This window comes from Arachis stenosperma, chromosome 8 (assembly GCF_014773155.1).
Source record: "Arachis stenosperma cultivar V10309 chromosome 8, arast.V10309.gnm1.PFL2, whole genome shotgun sequence".
Lineage (NCBI taxonomy): Eukaryota > Viridiplantae > Streptophyta > Magnoliopsida > Fabales > Fabaceae > Arachis > Arachis stenosperma.
In genome coordinates this window covers 41,702,261-41,723,196 of record NC_080384.1, presented here as the reverse complement: position 1 = coordinate 41,723,196, position 20,936 = coordinate 41,702,261, and the positions used below count along the sequence as shown (strand labels likewise).

General features: G+C 33.3%; 1 protein-coding gene across 1 annotated transcript; it reads right to left on the bottom strand.

Moving 5' to 3' along the window:
* Window positions 1-660: 660 nt before the first annotated feature.
* Window positions 661-18,097, bottom strand: LOC130946005 (clustered mitochondria protein-like). The gene is made up of 30 exons (XM_057874689.1): window positions 17,880-18,097; window positions 17,152-17,411; window positions 16,122-16,183; window positions 15,496-15,685; window positions 15,274-15,414; window positions 15,017-15,173; window positions 14,491-14,684; window positions 14,308-14,409; window positions 12,027-12,162; window positions 11,782-11,910; window positions 11,177-11,564; window positions 10,496-10,600; window positions 10,137-10,255; window positions 9,708-9,816; window positions 9,536-9,634; window positions 8,633-8,788; window positions 8,327-8,497; window positions 8,110-8,196; window positions 6,775-6,909; window positions 6,419-6,568; window positions 6,116-6,184; window positions 5,492-5,650; window positions 4,607-4,663; window positions 4,485-4,525; window positions 3,599-3,810; window positions 3,221-3,278; window positions 2,181-2,373; window positions 2,000-2,107; window positions 1,774-1,845; window positions 661-1,521 (listed from the first exon to the last, which is right to left on the bottom strand). The coding sequence occupies exons 2-30, from the start codon at window positions 17,387-17,389 to the stop codon at window positions 1,063-1,065; spliced, it is 4,296 nt and encodes a 1,431-aa protein (XP_057730672.1). The 5' UTR covers window positions 17,390-17,411; window positions 17,880-18,097; the 3' UTR covers window positions 661-1,062.
* Window positions 18,098-20,936: the final 2,839 nt, after the last annotated feature.

Sequence of the window (20,936 nt, the reverse complement as noted above, 5' to 3'; positions counted from 1 at the left end):
TTGCATTGTAGATTGAAAAATTCTAAGACAAGATGTAATTAACGTAAAATTCTAAATAAAATGCACAAAAAATGCAGTACAATACAGTGAAAAATAAAAAAAGAAGAAAGAACGAGGTGTTGAGAGTAAACCGTTATTCGTTAAAAAAGAGAGACTGAACATAATAAAAGAGAGAGAGTGGCACGTGAGTAGGTTTTTATTTATTTTTAACAACTTAGTTGATAAAAAACTTGAAAGTCCAGCATTTTTAAAATGATATACATAAAACCAAAATAAAAATCTAATGCTTTTGCTAAAAAAAATTGACTCGAATCTTATACTTGAATTTGAAATGATCATTTGTCTCATGTAATATGCACAAGATTTACTGCCAATTTATAATTGTCACCCTCTTGATTAAAATTAAATTGTATTAATATATCAAATGTAACAAAAATTGATATATTTAATTTGGTGGATAAAAGGATATTTACAACATCCAAAATGTTATATGTATAAAAATAATCAACCAAATTAATCACTATGTATTTATGTCTAAATACATATTTTTCTATGATATTTTAAATATATAGTTTTTATTTTCACATATACTCTATATAAATAATTTGATAACTGATTTTTGTTGCACATGTACCATGATTGTACAATTTCCCAAGGGCATAAACATTTCCCAAGATATTGTTTTTCCACAGATTCCGCGATCAAAATCTTCTACAAATTTTGTATTATGCACTGAATTTGTCTAAATTCTATTGACAACCAAATTTGGTTACAAATACAAGAAATTTCATCAAAATGAAACAATTATTACCCTATATATGCTAATCGTTTAGTTTACTAGAAAATTCTCATTAAATAATCAGATGAAAAAGGAGGAAAAAAAATTGTGCTGATATCACAAGCACCTCACCTTCATTCACCTATCACCATGGATGCCTTATACGGAGCCCATATGAAAAAGGGAGTGAAAACACAGGAAAAAAAGGTTACTAGTCAACCCAAGCAGCTCAAAAAGAATTTCTAAGCTCGAAACAAGGGAAATCTTATATATGTTACAAAATTTCAAGCGCCAGCCTTTGGTTTTGGCTTTTGTTTCTTGGCATCCAATGATGACAACCCCTTGCCTAATCCAACAGGGGCTTCTGGCTTAGGTAGTGACTGGTCTTTCTTGCCATCCACTGCATCGGTTGAAGGAACATCATTTGTTTCATTTGCTCCCTCTGCGTTACCGCTTGCCCCGCTATCCGGGGTCATGCCTGAATTTATAATGTTCATAAGTTGGGTAAGGGGTGGCATGGCTTGCACTGGCACACCATGTGGTCGTAGTAGCAAACCCTTTGCTGCAGCCTTCTTCCTGACTTCTGCAGCTGCACGCGCAGCCCTTTCATCGATTCCCCTTCCTCTTGGGAGACCCTCACCCATTACTGCAGCATTTAGGGACTTGTTGGCAGAGGCACCTGAACTTCCAGATCCTCCAGCAACAGCAGCAGCTTGGAATGCATGTAGCAAATCAGGGTGCGCCTGTCGTTATAATCCCGATTGTCAGGAGAAGAAACAAAGCAATGCATTGTGTCTTGAAGAGATAAAAGTTCTATGATATGAATCCACAACATTAAACTCATGTATAACTAACAGAAGGAAAAGCCAACGAAATGGAAGAGACGAGTGTAACCTTTTCGACAAGGTTGTTCTCTCATTAATAATCAACCAAAATGCATACTACTCAAGATTGGTTGCAAAAAGTCTATGCTATATAGAAAGAACACGTGGTACCTTTAAGATATCAAGAGCTTTCTGAGCTGAAGCTGCATTCAGAGCTTGACCTTTCTGCTTTTGGGCATTTGTCTGTCAGGATAAGCCACAAGTGAATCATAAAGTACGAGAATGAAGTGATACTTGAGATTTGAGAAACAAATTCTTTAGGTAAGAACTACGAGTAAACTGATATTATTCGGAAATATAAAAGTTCTCAGCCAATTGGAAAACAAATATTTTGTACCTGCAGCTCACGCATCTTGAATGTGTTCATCCAGTTTTGTGAGTCACGCGTCCTTGAATCGTCTTCACCAAGTTGTTTGACAAGTATATCATATGTTCTCTTCTCATGCTGTAAATCAAATGCGCAAATCAGTTAACCACCTACTGTTACCAACAGAAACCAACTTTGAGGCAATACATACCTGGTGAGAAAGCTTGAAAGCACCCATACAATTAAATGCAATGGCAAGAGCATGATAACAAACTGCAGTTTGAATATGTTCTTCACCAAGAAGCCTCTCATTTTTCTTCAATGCTTCTTGCAGATATCGAAGAGCTGTGTTCATCTTTCCTATGTCCTGATACATCATTGCAACATTGATAAAAGTAGCACACCTTGAACCAATATGAGAAGATATTTAAGGTTTTAAGATCCAACTAACATTTATTTAATCTTGATGCACTGTAATTGTCCGGGATTTTTACAGATACCCAACCTTGTATCACCATGTAATTAAAAGTGTTCCTATATTGCCATGTTAACAAAACAATGAACAAGCTGTCCCATAATATGTGCGATATACCTCCCCCCCCCCCCCCCCCCAAAAAAAAGTACACATGACCAAACACTCCTAAAAAAAAATGAACAACAACAACAAAATCTTGTCCTACTAAGCATGACCAGCAACATGGATATATATATATATATATATATATATATATATATATATATATATATATATATATATCTAAAGTAAGCACATTTGTGTTTATATCTTTCTTGATCACCGCATGCAGAGTCTTCTTAGGTTTCCCTTTGCACCTAACCATGGGTTTATCTCCCATCCGATCTACCCTTTTGGCCAGATGCTCTATTGCTCTTCTCCTCTCATGTCCAAACCTCCTAAAATGAGATTTCACCATCTTTTCTACAATAAGAACTGCTCCAATTTTTTTTCCTCTCGACCTGATTTCTTATTATGTCCATAAGAGTATAACCACTTACACAGAAACATCCTCATCTCACACTAAGCTTAAGCTCATGCTCCCCATTTACCACCTAACACTCCATTCCATACAATATAACTTGTCTAATGAAATTAACCTTTTATTGTATATGAAGCATGAATCACTCCTCCACTTTGAATAACATAACCAAAATATTTAAATCTCTTAAATTTTCCTCTTCCTTACTAAACTTACACTCCATATACTTTTGTCTTATTGCGATTTATGCGTAAACCATGTATTTCCAAAACATGTCAGATCCAACTTCTCATTTAAATCTTCCCTTGATTTACCTAAATGGGCAATATCATCGGGCGAAAACATACACCAAACTCACATAAAAGAGGAGGGTTGTGAATCCCGATCACATGGAAACTATAGAGCAAAATACATGAACACCTATAATAAAAAGATAACTGTGTCGTCCTCTTCTGTACATTCTCTTTAATTAAAATCTTTCTATATAAAAATAAAAAATATTTTAATTATAATAAATGGTCAAATATATGAAATAAAAACAAGGTGAACAATTTTAACCATTACAATTTTTTGTTGTTGTGGGGAACGGGAGAGAGGGGGGGGGGTAGGGGGGATTCTTTTGGTAATTTCAGTTAGTTAAATAATGTAAAAATACAAGGACTAAAAAAATACAGAAATAGTAAAACATTATACAGATTAACCAAAAAGATTGAGAGCAGGGAATACCTGTGTGCAGTATCGGGATGATCTAAACCAAGACAACGTTCATTTATTATTAGTTCTTTATGCTGTTGCATTATAGCCCCAGCCATGTCTCCAGCATGATATAAAACCATGGCAAGATACCTGAAATTCAATAATTTAATTGAGACAAAATTCACTAGATGTATGTGCTTCAACAAAAATTTGAACCTATAAATGGAAGATCCAAAGTTTGCTATAACTCTTAAACTTTACAAGGCATCAACAACAAAAAATAACGTGTTGGGCAATCTTACAATACAACATGTGAGAAAAAGGGGCAAAAGAAGGGTTTAAAGAAGGGTTTAAAGCTATAACTAATATATCCCAAGAAAGGGAGAGCAGTGTGTGTTAGGAAAGAATTGACAGTGTGTGGGAAATATAAACGTTGAGGGAAGAATGATAGAGGTAAGTAATTTCTGAATGAGATTTTGCGAGATGTAACAGATCTCTCGAAGAAACTGTGCCTGTTTTTCTTCTATCCGATTTTGAGTTTTATCTTATCACATAATGGCTTCCTAGGCATTGATTCCTCAGTCCTCACTGATATCAGTTACTACTTACTAGAGGAGTTCTTGGAGGAAATTAAGTATAATATTACACACTATCAGATCCATTTCAACATGAGAATAATTATATGTCCATATCTCAGTTTACCCTTGCAAGAAATGAAGAATTGCAGATTGTGGTTATTATCTCAAGTCTACCTTTGCAAGAACTGCCATTAAAATAAAGAATTTTTAAGAACATGCAAACCCACTAGAAATAAATAGACATACCGACAGCAGTTGGCAACCACACGATGCATAGGGCCAGTAACCTGCAGTGCATTTAAGAAAAATTATTTTATGCACAAAATAATTCCGAGAGGAGTCAAAAAAAGAAAATGGAAATTTCATGCCTGTTGTAGAATTGAGAACGCCTCTGAAAATGATGTGTAGGCTTCACTGAGCATTCCCTGCATCAGAGGAAAAATCAAACAACAGTTCATTTTTGTTGGAAAAAACCCAGCCTCGGGGCTCTTTTATGGTGCATTGGGGCAGGGGAAGTAAAACTACAAAATTATTTTACAGTAACAAACATGCCCAAAGATTTAAAGCTTAGTCATGAGGATGCAAGCTAAAGAAGAAAGCTATCTATTAAAATATTTGGGTTTATGGGACCACTGTTTTTTATCGGATTAACACTAATTACATGTTCTAAAATTTGCAAAATGTGTGGTTTGGAATGTTCCACAGTGAGATCTCTGTGAATTAGTCGAGTTGGATATCTGTAAGAAATTGAGGATTAGCCCTATAAACCTACATCAGTTTCTACTCACGTAATTTCAGAGGTTTTGGATCATGTAAAGAAGCAAAGATTTTGTAGAAATCCAGGGCTTTTGTAGTGCCTTTGTGTATTAGGTTGGAAGGTACTCCAGGGTTTCAATGATGCAATTTTTCTATCGATTCTATTTGGGACGAATTATCCTTTGTGGATTTCTTTTGGTGCTCAGCACAATGTCTTTTTAATGGGGACTTAGCTGATATTCACAGGGATTCACATGAATTGCTACGTAGTTAAACTTTTTAGATCTTCGCTATATTCTTGGTATCTATGTGAGGATGGCTTATCCTCTTCTGTAAATTCCATCCTTATAACAACTTCAACCAATAAATAAATTACACCTCCAGCTTAATGAAAGCTATAAGCCTGTAACTTAACTACAAAAAATCCCTCAATTGTTAGCTCGCTCCTGTGGCTCAAATGCATTTATTATATATATTATACAAAGCACGTTAGATACCTCAGCTAATTGAAGCTTTCCTGTTTCTACTAGTTCTTTGGCTTCAGAACAGGTGGGAACTGAATGCTTGACCACTGGACAGAGATCCAAGACATCTGATGTTTGGAAAGGCGTTGCAGAATTAAGATCATATTTACGAGCTGCAACAGATATACCAACCTGAAAACCAAGTATTATTAAGACATGCTGACGCATACTCAAGTAGCAAGTATATAAGCATTAAGATAGAATGGCAAAATGTGACAGTACAGTTCTATTAATTCAACAAATTTTTATATATATGACAGCAACAGCGAGCATGCACTGCAGAACTTCAGCGAATACAGAAAGACCGAAATAACTGCACCAAAATATGAAAATAATGTATGTAATAGGAAATCTAATACTATTTTCAGAAAAAACGAAGGAAAAGATATCCTAACATATCATATGCTTCTTTTCATTAAAGCAGCATCACCAAAGAAGCACAGCTTGAAAGCAAAGATTAAAAAGGAACGAATTCTTCAAAAGCTTCATGGAGTTGGAAGTATTGAAAGATCAGAAATGAATATTCAGCATAAGTTATGTACGGCACTGACAAATTCACCTATGAATTGAATGAACCATAACTAATTGTACACTTACCTTCTGACAAAAATTACGTAGAACAGAAATTTTCTTTACACGTGACCTTGCATCCTCTGGCAACTCAAACTGCAGCAAATTGAGTTGAAATTACAGTTTAAGTAACAGATATATAGATGTAATGATATGATAAGAAGGAAAGAAACACAGATGTCCTTGTACACCGCTAAAGAAGTGAGCATATTGATTATATATAGGGTTATAACGGAATGCAGACCTATTAAGCAAACATCACATAGAAAACCAATAATAATCCAAAGTCATGGTTAACAACTAAATCTTTCGTTAAAAAATAATTGGTACCTCATATTTGACCATTGCAAATTCTCGAATTTCTGACCATAAGGCTTCAGAGCTCATATTCATGTATAAAGGTTGACTCTTCCTCAAAGATGTCCTGCCTTTCCATCGTGCTTGCCCTTTCTTTCCTGTAGATCGATGCCCAGCATGTTCCTGTAAATATAAAAGTAAGAGTTAGAAATTAATCCACCAAAAACTTTGTAGTGTATAAGATTTGACAGGAATTTACAGTGATTTGTACATCATATGAAGACAAAAGCAGAGTTCACAAATTAATTAAGGTAATCATGGCTCAAAGAACAGCAAATTAGGAAAGTTTAGCTCCAGTTATCTTAAAAAGTGAACCATTCTGGACTTGCCTTCTTGGGAGTTTTGGATTGTGCACCATTAGGAGTAACTTTTCCACCGGATGCTTGACAATTTCCAAATAGGCAGTTCAAGAAATGAGATACAGCCAATGCAAGATCATGATCCTCTGTTTCTCTCAACAATTCCTGCGATTAGTACATGATTAGAAGAAATGAAAAAGTCATGAAATCTCAGAAGCAAAATGTTTAATATCATTTAATTATCAGTGAATCTGAATTAGGTGAAGTGATTTCTAAAATACGGCTTAATGCGAGCAATATGACCAACATATTACATATTAGTATCAAAAAAAGTCTATCACATTTCTCGTGGACTGGAATTCATGAAACAAAATCAAGGGCCATCTGCAGACCCTTGTAAGAAAAATGATATAACTTAGGACAGGCCAACCCTGACATCTAACAAGTAGTAGTAGAACAAATAAGGGTGCAATTGGTTTATGAAAAACATTTACTACTTTTAGCCACTTATTTTCAATTTCATATTTTCAGATTTTAGAAAATGTTCTATAAAAATATATTCTGTTCAGATATAGAAAAAAGTGAAAAGATATTTGGTTTCAATTTTCAAGATGCAGTAGTTGAATCGTAATTGTGTGTGCCACAACTGCAAAGCGCACTAGTTGTAAGCACATTAGGCTGCGTTTAAACCTTGCAGCAAACAAATTTAATTCTCTTATTATATTGGAGAGTCAGAGCAAGCAGTATTGAATTTTTTGGGAAAAGAAAATGAATGAGCTAATGTATGAGTAAACGAATACAGGAGCCTTGCAAAGAAAAAAGTGAATTAATTCGTGTTTCATGACATTTACCAACAAACCATTACATCCGCTCCGGAATATTTCAAAAGAAACACTGAATACATCAAATCCGAATTTTTGAAACTTAACATTCAGAAAACATTCTTTATAATATTGTTTTCTTCCACATCTATCCAAGTATATTTTTACCTTTCTGTAGATCATTAGTATATTTCTAGACTAGTTTCTCTTCATTCAGGAAAATGACTCATTTGACTGAATGAAAATAGAAAATAATGAAACCAAACAGTCCCTAACATTTTCTGACTCAAATTGTGTTAAATTAGGAAGCAATTTGGAACTATGAATAATTTTTGGCAACCCTAGCTATGAAGCAGTCACAACCTATACAAATTCATAGTACATCTAGATATAGTGGAGACCCCCCCGGTTCTAATTCAAAATCAGACTGTTCAGTTCAAACATGAATTACAAGATCAATGACTGTTCCCGAATTATTAAAATCAAAACCGAAAGTAGAAAAACACAGGTACCAAAATGCTGAAGCTCAAAATTGTTCTTTTACCTTGATAACATGCTTTGCAGATCTCACAACAATTTCATTATTACAAAGATCCCATAGATGAGGCAGATGTTTAGTACCTCCAGCCACCTTTCACGGTAAAAAGTAACATGAATTATTAAATGACAAATTAAACATCTATCAGGAAAACCACCAAAAAGAAATGGCACTTGATCCATTGGATCAACTAAACTTTTAGAGCAATATTGACCAAGCTTACTTTGCCAATATAGCGAACATTAATTCCATGAGCATGGAGTGCTTCGGTTAATGTCTGGCCATCCATAGGTGAAACTTCAAGTGTGCATAGATCTTGTACAAACTTAGGAAGCACAACATCAGTAAGATATAGACTAACTTTCCTCACATTATCCTCATCAGCTGCTATTTCCTGAAGAATACGAACAAATACACATAAATAAAATAAATGCTCCAGGATATCAATAAAATTCTCAAATGGAAAGAACATCCAGGCTACATGGAGATAAATGGGAACAGATAAACAAGAGGAGATTTGAAAAAAGACCTCGGGTTCCCCAGCCAATTTGAATTCAGTGAAAACGTTAGGATTAAAAACAATTTCCTCACGACAATCTGAAGCCTCATCAGATGCCGAAACAAGCTCTTTGGCATCCCCCGTTTTCTCTTCCTTAGTCACTGTTTTCTCTTCCTTTGTAATGTCCTGCAGAAACAATCAAAGCAAATAACCACAGTTGATACATGCTTTATTGGAGGAGCATAATCAGCATGAAAATATCATTAATCCCCACAAATGATACTAATGAAATCATTTGACATGATACTGAGTTGCAATAACAGGATATTGTTACCACCAATGTTTCAGAATGTTCAACTGGTCAACCAATCAAGTATATAAAACATGACCAGTTTTCTACAAATGCAAGGTCAAAGGGATCATATTGTCAAGATAACCATTATTTATTAAAAATGAAAATGAAGTAAACAAGAAGCATCAAATCAATGCTTATGGTTTTCCATTCCAACATTAAGCCTTTCTGCTGGAAACATAATTCAATTATCAATTAAATACTCAAGTTGCCATGTATCTTAATTATACTTTAGTTCCACAGAAGCTAAAAATAAAAACTGTAGGCCACCATGCAGTAGTGTTCAAACAAGTGCAGAAATCACAAAAATGATATGCTCACTAGATGAAGTTGAAACAAGTGGCTTCTTTTCAAAATAGTTGAAAATGATTAATTCACAAGGTCATAATGGATAAGATACCATAAAAACAAAATACATTGCATATCAGACAATTAAAGAATACAAAAAAGAAGAGCCAATATTTCCCTAAAAGCAGGAAGGGATGAAGAAACAAACAAAATGATTTTTAAAAGAAAACCAAAAAAAACATAGGAAAAAAACCCACCAAGTTAAGGATGATTATTTACAGTACAATATTTACCGCTTTGTCAGCTTCAGCAGCATTTTCAGAATCTGCAGCCACATTAGAAGCCTCTTGAGAAGTTGTCTCCTTAGATTTTGATGTCTCCACTGCTTGGGCCTATTGACACAGAGTTCTGTCAAACTGTGTATTCATAACAAATCCTGAAGTGTTGTCAGAATATTCCGCTTACCTGGCAATAGGCAGTAATTAATTCTGGTCTCAAGATACAAAATCGAGAACCAGGTCCAGTATAGTTTGCATCCCGAGGAGTCACCCTCAACAAATCAAGAAGATAATGCCTGATTTGGTTACAGAATTTACAAAATGAGATCAGAATCAGTGCAAGAATGTTGTGCAATAGACAATAGATAACACAAATGCGAGTTGTGAACATGTGATCAATTAAACTAGAACACTATAATCAATAATTTAATGTCAAAATTCAATAACACTTTTAAACAATAAATCTCATATTCAAATAAATATATCCACAATATTCAAACCAAAATCTTCAGTGTGGTATGAAAGCACCCCTATACTATAATGCATACACAATTACGCAGAAAGGAGGTCATCAACAGTGTACAGAATGTAAAATAACAATAACTCGAGCAACTACCGGTCATCGCCACCAACAATTCCCTTGCATTCCACAGGTGCAGCTAATTTGAAAGCATTTCCAGATCCATCAAGGACCGAATGTTCCTTCAAATGAAGGCGTTTGGCTGCATCTGCAACCTAATATAAGAAAAGCTAAGTTACAAGAGGTGGAACAGAAGGAAAAAGAGTATATGGTTACAATTTATAGATAAGAGTATAGTATAATACAAGTTAAAGCTGTTCTTTTCGGCTTGAACAAATATTCTTACAATGGGTATTACCCCGGAGTAGGAGGCATGGTCCCTCACATAGTTCTAGACAGTAACGCTTAAAACTTAAAGTTGACAGCCTCGTTAATTAAAGTTCCACCTTCCTTACCTTAGAATGAAATTCTTCATTCCAGCAAATTTTCTTTCCATTATCAACAGAGCCATACAAGAGAGAGTCTGACTTGTCCCCTTGAAGAATGCCAGGTAAAACACTCTGCAGCACAATATATAATTTCACAATCACAACACAATTTAAATTATGAACAATGATTTATCTATTTTAAATTATAAGGACGAAGAAGCTGACTTCAAGTCCAAAATCCATCAAATATCTCTGTGGAAAAGTTTAACAATTTAACGAGTTTACTTAATTACGTGTGTATTGGCCATTCTTTTAAGAAAATAAAACAGTATTATTTGAGAAAGTGAAGCATATAGATTATATCAGGAACTCCAAAAACATTTATCAAGTTATTCTTTGTAAACCAATCCACTAGTTCACCTAGATTCAGCTTAAAAGTATTCTAGCCTTCATATTGGTTTCTCAATACTAATAGCAGTCATATTGAGATGTTACAAACATCTATGCTGCAACAGGTAACAAGACGTCACTGATGCAATGGAGCATGGGGACTTCAAAAAAAATACGGAAGAAACTGAACATAAATTCATATATCCATATATTCAATATAAATTGATGTCTTGTCATGCTTATAACCTCTGACAATTCATCATAATTTCAAAGAACGGATAAAGTTATCAATAGGCCAGTTTGTGCTTGACTACACACCTGAGCAACCACTCTATGGCCCCTGTAGTCAATTATAGCCATAGCAAGATTATACAGCCCAGCGACATCAGCTTCCTGGTAGGCTTTGGTCCCTTTCAAATCATTGTTTGCAGAAGCATATGTTGCCTGTTCGCTCTCAGCCAACTGAGTTTCAGTTGAACCATCGGCAGTGATTTCTGTGCCATTAACAAGTTCTTCTGAAACTGAACCATCATCTTTCCCCCCATTGGGAACCTGACGACTTTCTCCAAGAGGTGGATTATAAGACGATTTATCAGAACTTTGCACAGTGCCACATGCTTTCAAACTAGCATCTACATGTTTCTTTGACAGCTTCTCAAGGTCAGCATCAACAGCAAAACTGAAGAATATGTTGTTGTGCACATACCTATTAATAAAATAACATTAATTAGCTGAATATTTTCCAAGTTCCAGGTACAAAGCAACCTATTCTGTGGAGAAAGGTGCAACATGAGAGATAATAAAAAGTCATACAAACTACAACACCAAGGTTCTGGACAATGCAGGAGAAACCAAGATGCTAAGGAAATGAAGTATATATGTAGCAAATAGCTCAAGCTTCAGAACAGTTATAGAACACTAACATGTGAAAGCATTCTGGATCGGTTGGGTTTATTGGGGGAATGCAGCCACTGATCACTCCAACAGCACCATTGATGGCTGCATCAACAAAGTCTGATGTCACTTTATAAAGTGCCCGATCCCGTAATATCCTGCAGTAATGGGAAAATCATCCAAGAAACAAGGATAACGGATGATTATGTCATTCTCAATATAAAACATGCAGAACTCCAAAGGTTTCAATTTATGAATTTGAAAATAATGGTACCTCTCCTGTGGAGTTGTATGAGGAAATTCTCTACAAGATTGCAATTCCTCATTCCAGTCTCTTTGCATACCAATTGGCTCACTGCCATACAAAAGAGTCAAGGCATTCTCAGCTCTAGCCGCGTCACGTCTGTGATCTGAAAGCAAAGAAAATGACATTGCAAATATATCAAGCCGGCATCAGAATTTTTATTCACACCTGAGTCAATACTACAAGAGATGTCTAAACAAAAGGAAATAAAAAGAAAATACATTAAGATATGTTCCATAAATTTCTAGAAGAGAAGAAAAGAGGTATCGCTCAAGATGCAAATAAGCTTAATAAGTTCCTGTCATTCTGAAGATTAATCCAACTTATATACAGAAACACAATTAGCATCAATTATTATTACAATAACTCAAAGCATGCTGATTTTCTCAATCATCCTTCATTATCACTTAAGTTTCGAATCCATAATGAGTTACAGAGATTGACCATCAGAGGCTACCAGAATAGGATAAAAAATTGATTCCTTTTGCTGTTCCGATTTAATTTAATGACTGAAATGTTGCAAAGATCTATGTGTCAGACTACTGAAGTATGTACTGTAAAGCAGTTGCGTCGTATTGAGAAAAATAATAACGGTTTTCGAATGAATGCGCTAACAAGTAACAACATTATTTAAAGGCTCAAAGTGGAAGTTTTGTTATTTTAGAAAAAGAAGTAAAAGTTTTATTTATGTTTTGAATGCATCAATAACTTCATTTTCTTTTTCCTTTTTGGCTTCCATATAGAGCGGCCAGGGCACCCATTAGCAAAACCTGATATAATAAAAGAGTCGTCCAATCACATCCGTTTTCTTGGATGACTATTTATGCGATAGTTATTTTTTCTTACATGGTATTACATAATTGGATTCACTGGTAACATTACTTCGTGCATCAAAATTAAATTCATAACAAGGGACAAACAAAGATCTCTAAAGTGAGAAAATTGGTAAAATATAAAGTGAAGAGTCACCATTGGATTTGTAACTTCTATCATATGTGAGTTTCACTATCTTAATTTAAGAATGATTAACTCCTCACTTCCCACTATACTAATCTCCTCACTTTAGAAGAGTTTGATCCAATAAAAAGTGGCTTCTATGATGCCTAGTAATATGGTGCCTATGGTGCCAAAGATCACACTTCTTTACTATTTTAAGTTGAGAAAGGCTAGAGGGCCATCAGAATTTATTGTTTTTTGCCACCAGTTAGTCATCAATGTTTAAAAGTGTGGGCTAAAAGTATGTTGTTGAATTACTAGACTAAAAGAATTGAGTTGATGGCTAAAAGTAATGGCCAAAAACAATAAATTCTGATAGCCTTCGAGCATTTCTCTTTTACGTATATGCAACACTTTTGAATTTGGTCACACTTTTTTTTATATTTGTTCTTTCTTTTTCTTTTTTCAAAATTCATTATTTGGTTCTGCTTCCAAAATTTCAGAACAATAATTTTTAAATAACTGCTCAATTTCATTAGTTAATGATTAAAATTTTCTTCTAATTTTTCTTTATCCTTTTTATAACATGTATGCATTAATATTTCTTTAAAAAAACAAACTATGGTATTTAGTTGAGAATCATGTGTATGGTTACAATATAGAAATTACTATTATGATGACAATCTTTTTAAGTTCCACAAGAAAAATAGTTTCTTTAAGGGTTTTGAGTTCATTAAATAAAACATATTGTATAAAATCATTTTGTATTGATTTTAAAAATTCTATGTCATTAGAACTAACACTAGGTAAAATCATCATTTTTTGATTAATTATTTGAGATAACTTGATAATTTCTTCTTTAAGCTTTTGAAGCCTACTAGATGATATCGTCATGTTATGTCTTATAATTTTTGCTACACTTTTTCAAGTAATAGCCACCATAGGTAGTTAGGTACCATAATAACAGCATCATAGATTCCAAGTCTTCAAAATTTCCACGGGCACTTATTCTTGGTCTTCATAGCATATCAAAAAATGTCCATACATTCATAGAGAAAAATATCAAGGGATATTATATCCCACAACTTGCTAAAGACCTTGCTTGCATCTCAAAATGCATGAAAACCAACTAGCCAACAGGACCAAGTTTTAGATGTGATAAAATAAAGACTCTTCACTTAACAATTTTCTCTCCAAACCAACAGATGGGGGAGAATATATCAACTATCACTAAAGAAGAGGGACGACTATTACAACCATAGAAAGAATTGAAAAGATAACACTGATAAAATAAACAGCTAGAGCAAGCGCTTACCAGGAACGGGATATGGCCCAAGCCACGAATTAGGCGGCAACAAAGATTGCACATTTTCAAAAGGATGGGCAGCAGCTCTACCGTCCAATATTTCCCGGAAAGCTTTAAAAAAAATAAAAATAAAATGGTCATCAGTTTAGCTTGCCAAAACAAATTAGAGAAACTTTAAGTACACTTTACTACCTTTCTTGAACTTGGAACTAATCTTCTGTAAGAGTACGACAAGAGTAGTTGCTTCAAAAGTGGCCTTACTTGGCCTTGGATCAAGAGAGTTTGCTGAGCTTGAATTGACATAGAAAAGTTTTGTACTCCCAGTAATACAAAATTTATTACCCTCGAGAGTTACCACATCTAAATAAATCAAATCTCCGACAAGCCTGCGCATAGCAAAACAGCCATTTTAAAAAGCATATAAAATAAGGTGCATGCTATGGTGCCTATGCTATAGTGGCAATGGTGTCTTAAAAGTGTCGCTAAAATTAAAATAACGCTTTTTTACAATTTAACAACGCATTTTATTTTAAAAAATAAAAAAAAATGCTACCAAAATATAAAAAAGTGCAAGTTCATATTAACACCAATTCACCATTGCTACCATAATCATAGGCACCATAGACTCCACCATAAAAAAATGAGGAAATGAAATGATATTTTGTTGATGAAAAAGCCTATGAAATGATATTAATGAGGAGGATGTTTCTCAAGGTACCTTCTATAGCTCGGAGGGGGGTTAAAGGATGAAAATACTATGCTCTCTACGCATTTAATATCTTTCAAAGGGGATGATAACAAATTCCCCAATGAACCAGAGACATCCTCCATATAACCAAGTCCATCAAGCTCAGGAACCTCAGGTTTCGAAGTATCTAGATACATATGAAGATGCAAAACAGTGTTAACTGAATAGGACACAAAATATACAAACTAATATACCAAATATTACAAAGGGCAAGAGAACTGTCTTACCTCCTGAATTTGCAACTTTATTTTGTGCTATATCATTCTGTAGGGTAAGTGATGTGGATAGTGAAGCATGGACATTAGAAAGCGAAAGCAGCTCTCTAGTTCGGTGAACATGAGCCCTTATAGATCTATCATCATATATCGCTGCAAAGACAAAGTGTTATAGTGCAATGCAATTAAGTCTAAGTATATAATTGCTCCAAGAGCGGAAGTTTGTTGATATACCAGGAACCATTTCCAAGGTGCAATCTCCAGTGGTAATATCAGCTACCTCAGAAATTTCGTTATAATCTTCGAGGTGGTGGGTGGACCCGTCCTTTGTGTGAAGCAGCAAGTCATAGCATGTAATAAAACATGTTTCTGAAGCATCAAGAAGGAACTGTCTAATATCCATAACAGAATCACCTGGATTCAACTGTAAATCAATCGAACTACTTAGACGAAACCTGTTATGGTTATAATAAAATAGAATTGCACCATATAAAAAAAAATAAAAAGATAGAATTGCAAAGCTGTAAACTTCATACAATAAATAATTTAAAAAGTTAAATGATCCAAAAGCAGACTCAAACAACTTTTATACTGATAAGAACCAATTGAGATAATTAGATTAGATCTCGAACAAGATAAATGTTTTGTGAACTCATTTTGTCTTGTATAATAAGCCGACAGACACTCATCTACCATTAGATCAGGTGTCAAACCCAACTCATTGGACCCAACACACCACATACAATAGCAAGAGGTGTGTGCTAGCTCAATGTACTGGACAAAATGAGTACAAACAACACATCTCTTGCACTCAGTAAGACATAATAACAAATAATAGCTTATTGATGAAGTCAACTCACCTGAAGCTCAAGCTTCTCTCCAGTTTGTGCTTTGACTGTAACAGGGTAAAGGTGAAGATCACCTGCACTATCAAGTCAGAAGGATATTAGTTATGAAGTGATCACCAAAAACTAACTACAGAAAATGTTTCAAATCATGTAAAACACAAAATATTAGAAATAAAGTAATCACCAAATAACTGGGAAAACAAACTCTAGGATTCACATAGACATTGCAAACGTGTCTTGTCTAATATAATTATATGAACACAAGAAGAAAGTTTGTAAAAGCCAGATAATTTGGCCTTAAATTCTAAACAATAGCTAGCGAGAGAAATAGTACCAGGGGAGTGATTGAAGAGAATAAGAAAAAAGTGCAGGATATACCCAAAAGTACATAAAATGCATTGTCAGGATGAATTTTAGAACCTTATTTAGTTTGTGGGAAAGGGGCTACTATGGTAGCTCTCACAACAAAAATAGTGAGGAAAGAGTGAGTCTTGGCCACTACGCTATACTATGCCGCTATTGACAAACATGAGCTGTAGTTGAAGGAAGAAACATACCACATAAAATGTTAAGGTATATCTATTTCGTTTTGTAATTAAATACCAACCATATAAACGAAAATGACGCCGCATGTATTTTGGAATACTCAGGTTATGCTTGGAAATATTTTTGGTAGTAAAATTGTGAGTAAAGCATTATATGGAGGTAAAAGGGCCCAGCTATCTTGATGCTAAAATGGGGGGAAATTTTATTTTATGATCCTCATGTCTTTAATCAGCAAGCATCTTACGGTTTTGCAGATCAAACACCGGAATTTAACATTTTCCAGTTATTCATATGCTTGATTAACTAAATTATAAGGAAAGTAGCTACAAAATAGTCACATTGATTACTGTTTCCTTTTGCTAATGTTAACAGCTTAGCGCTGCGCGCACTTTTTGGCGCCTCCTACCCTTCAATACCTTACCATATAAGCCTCCACAAATGAGTTTGCAGTCTTTAATACGAAACATTTCAAAAGTACATCTTTAACTAGGTTCACCTTGCTTTAGTTCGCTTCCATCATTTTCTGCATCATTCTCCTTCACCTCAGGATTGGCATTAGTTGAATCACTGGCAGCAGGAACTTCAGCAGCATCAGCTTTTGCAGATTCTGATGGACCTTCCACATTATGCTTTGCAGGAACATCAGATTGGGCCGACGGTTCAGCATGATTGGAAGAACTGGAAGCATTATGCGACCCTTTCCTGCCCCTTGTCTTGTTCGATTTTCCAGCCATTTTTTTCTCCCTGTAACAAAATCTAAACGACCTTGTCACTAAACCAAGAACCAGTAGAGTAAAGCACATGCAGGGTGATGCTTGGCACATAAACATGTAAATAACCATGACCCAGCTCGAAAATCAAAACATTCAAGGCTTCTCGAGCACCATTTCTAAAGTTCATGAAGAGTCCTATATACACCATTCAAAGCTTCAATGAAATAATAAAGAAAGAAACATAGTGAAATTCAACCAATGCCAGCATCTATCACACAATTCAACAAGTCAACCTTGAGCTCAAGGGCCCAAATATAAAATCAAAAAAAGTTGGGGCATGGACTCAGTAAAAGAAACTGAAATGAACAAAACTGAAACATGGCGCACTCTCATGATTGCTGAGTCCCACAAAAACATACACGAAGTTATCAAACCTTTTTCAAGAAAGAACAGTTGAAGATTTCATTGCCTCTAAAATTCTTAAAGAGCACAAATTGTAAAGCTATATTACCAAAGCTTGAAGCAATTGCAGGTGAGGATTGGATTAGATAAGGAGGAGAAACATCAAGAAGAAGAAGAAGAAAAGGTTGTTTTAATTTTTAATTTTGAAGGTATTGCTGTCAGAGAAGAGGTTGAGTTGAGGTTGAAATTTTGGAGTCCAGAGGTGTACAGAAGCAGTGGCTGAGAGGCGGCTGTCCGAGAAATAGATATGACAGACAGACAGACACTACTATGCGCGAAAAGGGGGTAAATGTAATAATCATGAACTCTCCAATCATTTGTAACCCATATCTGTTTGGGCTTGGCCTTGGGCCATGTGGCCATTCTCTATTATGCTTTCTTTCAGGTTGCCCAAACTATCCAGTCCAAAAGAAATTCATAGTCAACAACACAAGTTGGCACAGATGGACTAGAGTCTGTGTCTCTTAATCATTTCTTCTGAGTTCGATATTATGGGAATAGAGCTTGTTTGTTTGGGAGAGTCGTCTATTTTGTCTCTGCAGTATCCGAGGGATTAGTCATTGGGCTTTCAGACTGATAGATACCCTAGTGCAAACCAAAAAAAAATTCATAGTCGGTGAGTGTGTAGTGTGGATGTGTTGTGATATTTAGAATTGGGAATCGTGGAATCGAGACTTTGGATCAATGGCAGCATCACCTGCCTTGCTGGGAACTGCACCCAAGTTCGAATCCTCAGTGAAAAATATAAAACCCATGTTAATAATAGTAGTGTGTGTGAGTAGGTATACTATATAACCTAACATTGAAATTGTTTAATGTCAAAAAAAAATTAAAAATTATTTAATCCATGTGACAAAAAAAATTCATAACCAAAATAAAATAATATCTAAAATAGTCTCTGAAATTTCAACACAAATCAAATTAATATGTTATCTTTATAAGTAATTAAATTGGTCTCTTTAGTGATTTAAACTCATTTAAATTCATCTTCCAGTAACCCCCAATTTACAATACCATATTCGCCTTCATGTTCTCCTTTCCTTTATTTATTATGTTCATGCAAATTCATGTTCTTTAAATTGGATGTTAGGGTTTTATATTGACGGAAGAGATGAATTTGCATAAATAGAAAAAAGAAAAAAAGTAGTGTTATATAAATTGAGTTAGCATTTTATATTATGGCAGGATTGAAATGACTCTAAATAATCAAATTCGGACACCATTTTGAGCATAATTAGTTGGTGGTGACTAGAGTGTTCAAATCTAAACCGATTCAAATTAAAACGCTCATCCAATCCAATCTAAATCGAAAATTGATTAAAACCGTACTAATTCGGATTTAATTGGATTCTATTTTTTTCAAACCGCTGGATCGGATTTAATTTTCATAACCGATCCAATCCAATCCAAATCGCATAATATGCTATAATATTATTATTTTATTATTATATTTACAATTATACTTATAAATGTTAAATTTTTTATATATTTTTATATTATTCATGTATTATTATTATTTAATAAATATTTTATATTCAAAATGTTATTTATTTATTTATTTTAACTAACCTATAATTTTATTTTTATTATTATGTTATTGATGGCTTTTTAAGATATTGTTATGTCACTATTAATTATTTAAAATTTGATGTTGAGACTTATTATATGTATTTCATTTTTTTAATTTATAAAACCGCAAATCCAATCCAATCCAAACCGATTGAAATTGGATCGGATCGGATCGGATTTTTTAAAAAAAAAAATCCAACCCAAACCACACTGCAACTAAAATTAGTGTTCGAATCGGATGAATTTTTAACTCAAGACCGATCCAAACAGCACTGCGAATACCCCTGGTTCAAATGATAACTGAAGAGGATGCTAATTCATAAGAAAAAAATTTATTATTATTATTATTATTATTATTATTATTATTATTATTATTATTATTATTATTATTATTATTATTATTATCATCATTAGATTTTAGATTAAAAAAAAAGGTAATACATGGCATAATAACTATGTGCATATATATGCGGAGAAGTTATATTTGACAAAAATATAAATTGTTTATTATATGAAATTTGTGGCATAAACAATATCATTTAAAAAAAAATAGAATTTTAAGAACAAAATTCAACCTGGCATAAAAAAAAAATAGTTATAAGTTTATATTTTATAATTTAAATGTCACCAAACTATTATAAAAAATAAAACATTAATTTTAAAATAAATAAAATAGAATGATATAACAAATTTAGGAAATATTTTTTTCAAGAGATAGTTTAATTCCATTTTTATTCTTTTTATTTATAAAATATATTTTTTATATCTATTATTTACTATTTTAGAACAAAAATTCGAATGAAAAATTAACTCATTAAGGATCATAATAAAATTTTATTTTTCTTTAACAAAATATAGCGATTGTTTGTAATTTAGAATTTTGAAATAAATCTTAAATTATATCATAATAAAATTTTCGATGATATTATATGATTAAAATATTTTAGTAATTAACTTCAATTAATTGAGTTGATCAAATAATTTAACGATTAACAATAAAAAAATTAGTTAAAAAAAAAGAGAAAAAGAAAGAACCACATAAAAAAAAGGACTTAATTGAATTTAATTACAAAAATAATTTGTTTATTCACCAACATTTCTCTAAAGCTTTATTGGCTTTTGTATTCTTGCTATAAAGGTCATGAAGTAATAAAAGCCAATTTATTTTCTTAACTTAAATAAAACTATATTTTTATTAAAAAACAATATATTTTATTTTAAAATATAAAAAATAATTAAACAAGTACGGATAAATTTATAATATTTATTTGTCTTTATTAAATTATTGAATTTGATCCCACAATAATTTTTTTATATTATTTTTGATACTTAATAATCAATTTAAGAATTTTATATTAAATATTTATTAGAATGATTAAAATTTTTAATTTAAATAAGATTAGTGTTCTTTCTTAAAAATAAACTCAAAAGATATTATTTATCTTTTTTAAAAATTAGTTTTAGTTTTTTCTGTAACAATTATATTAATTGAAAGAATTTTTTTAACTATGAATATGATTGAGAGTTGGCTTTTGAT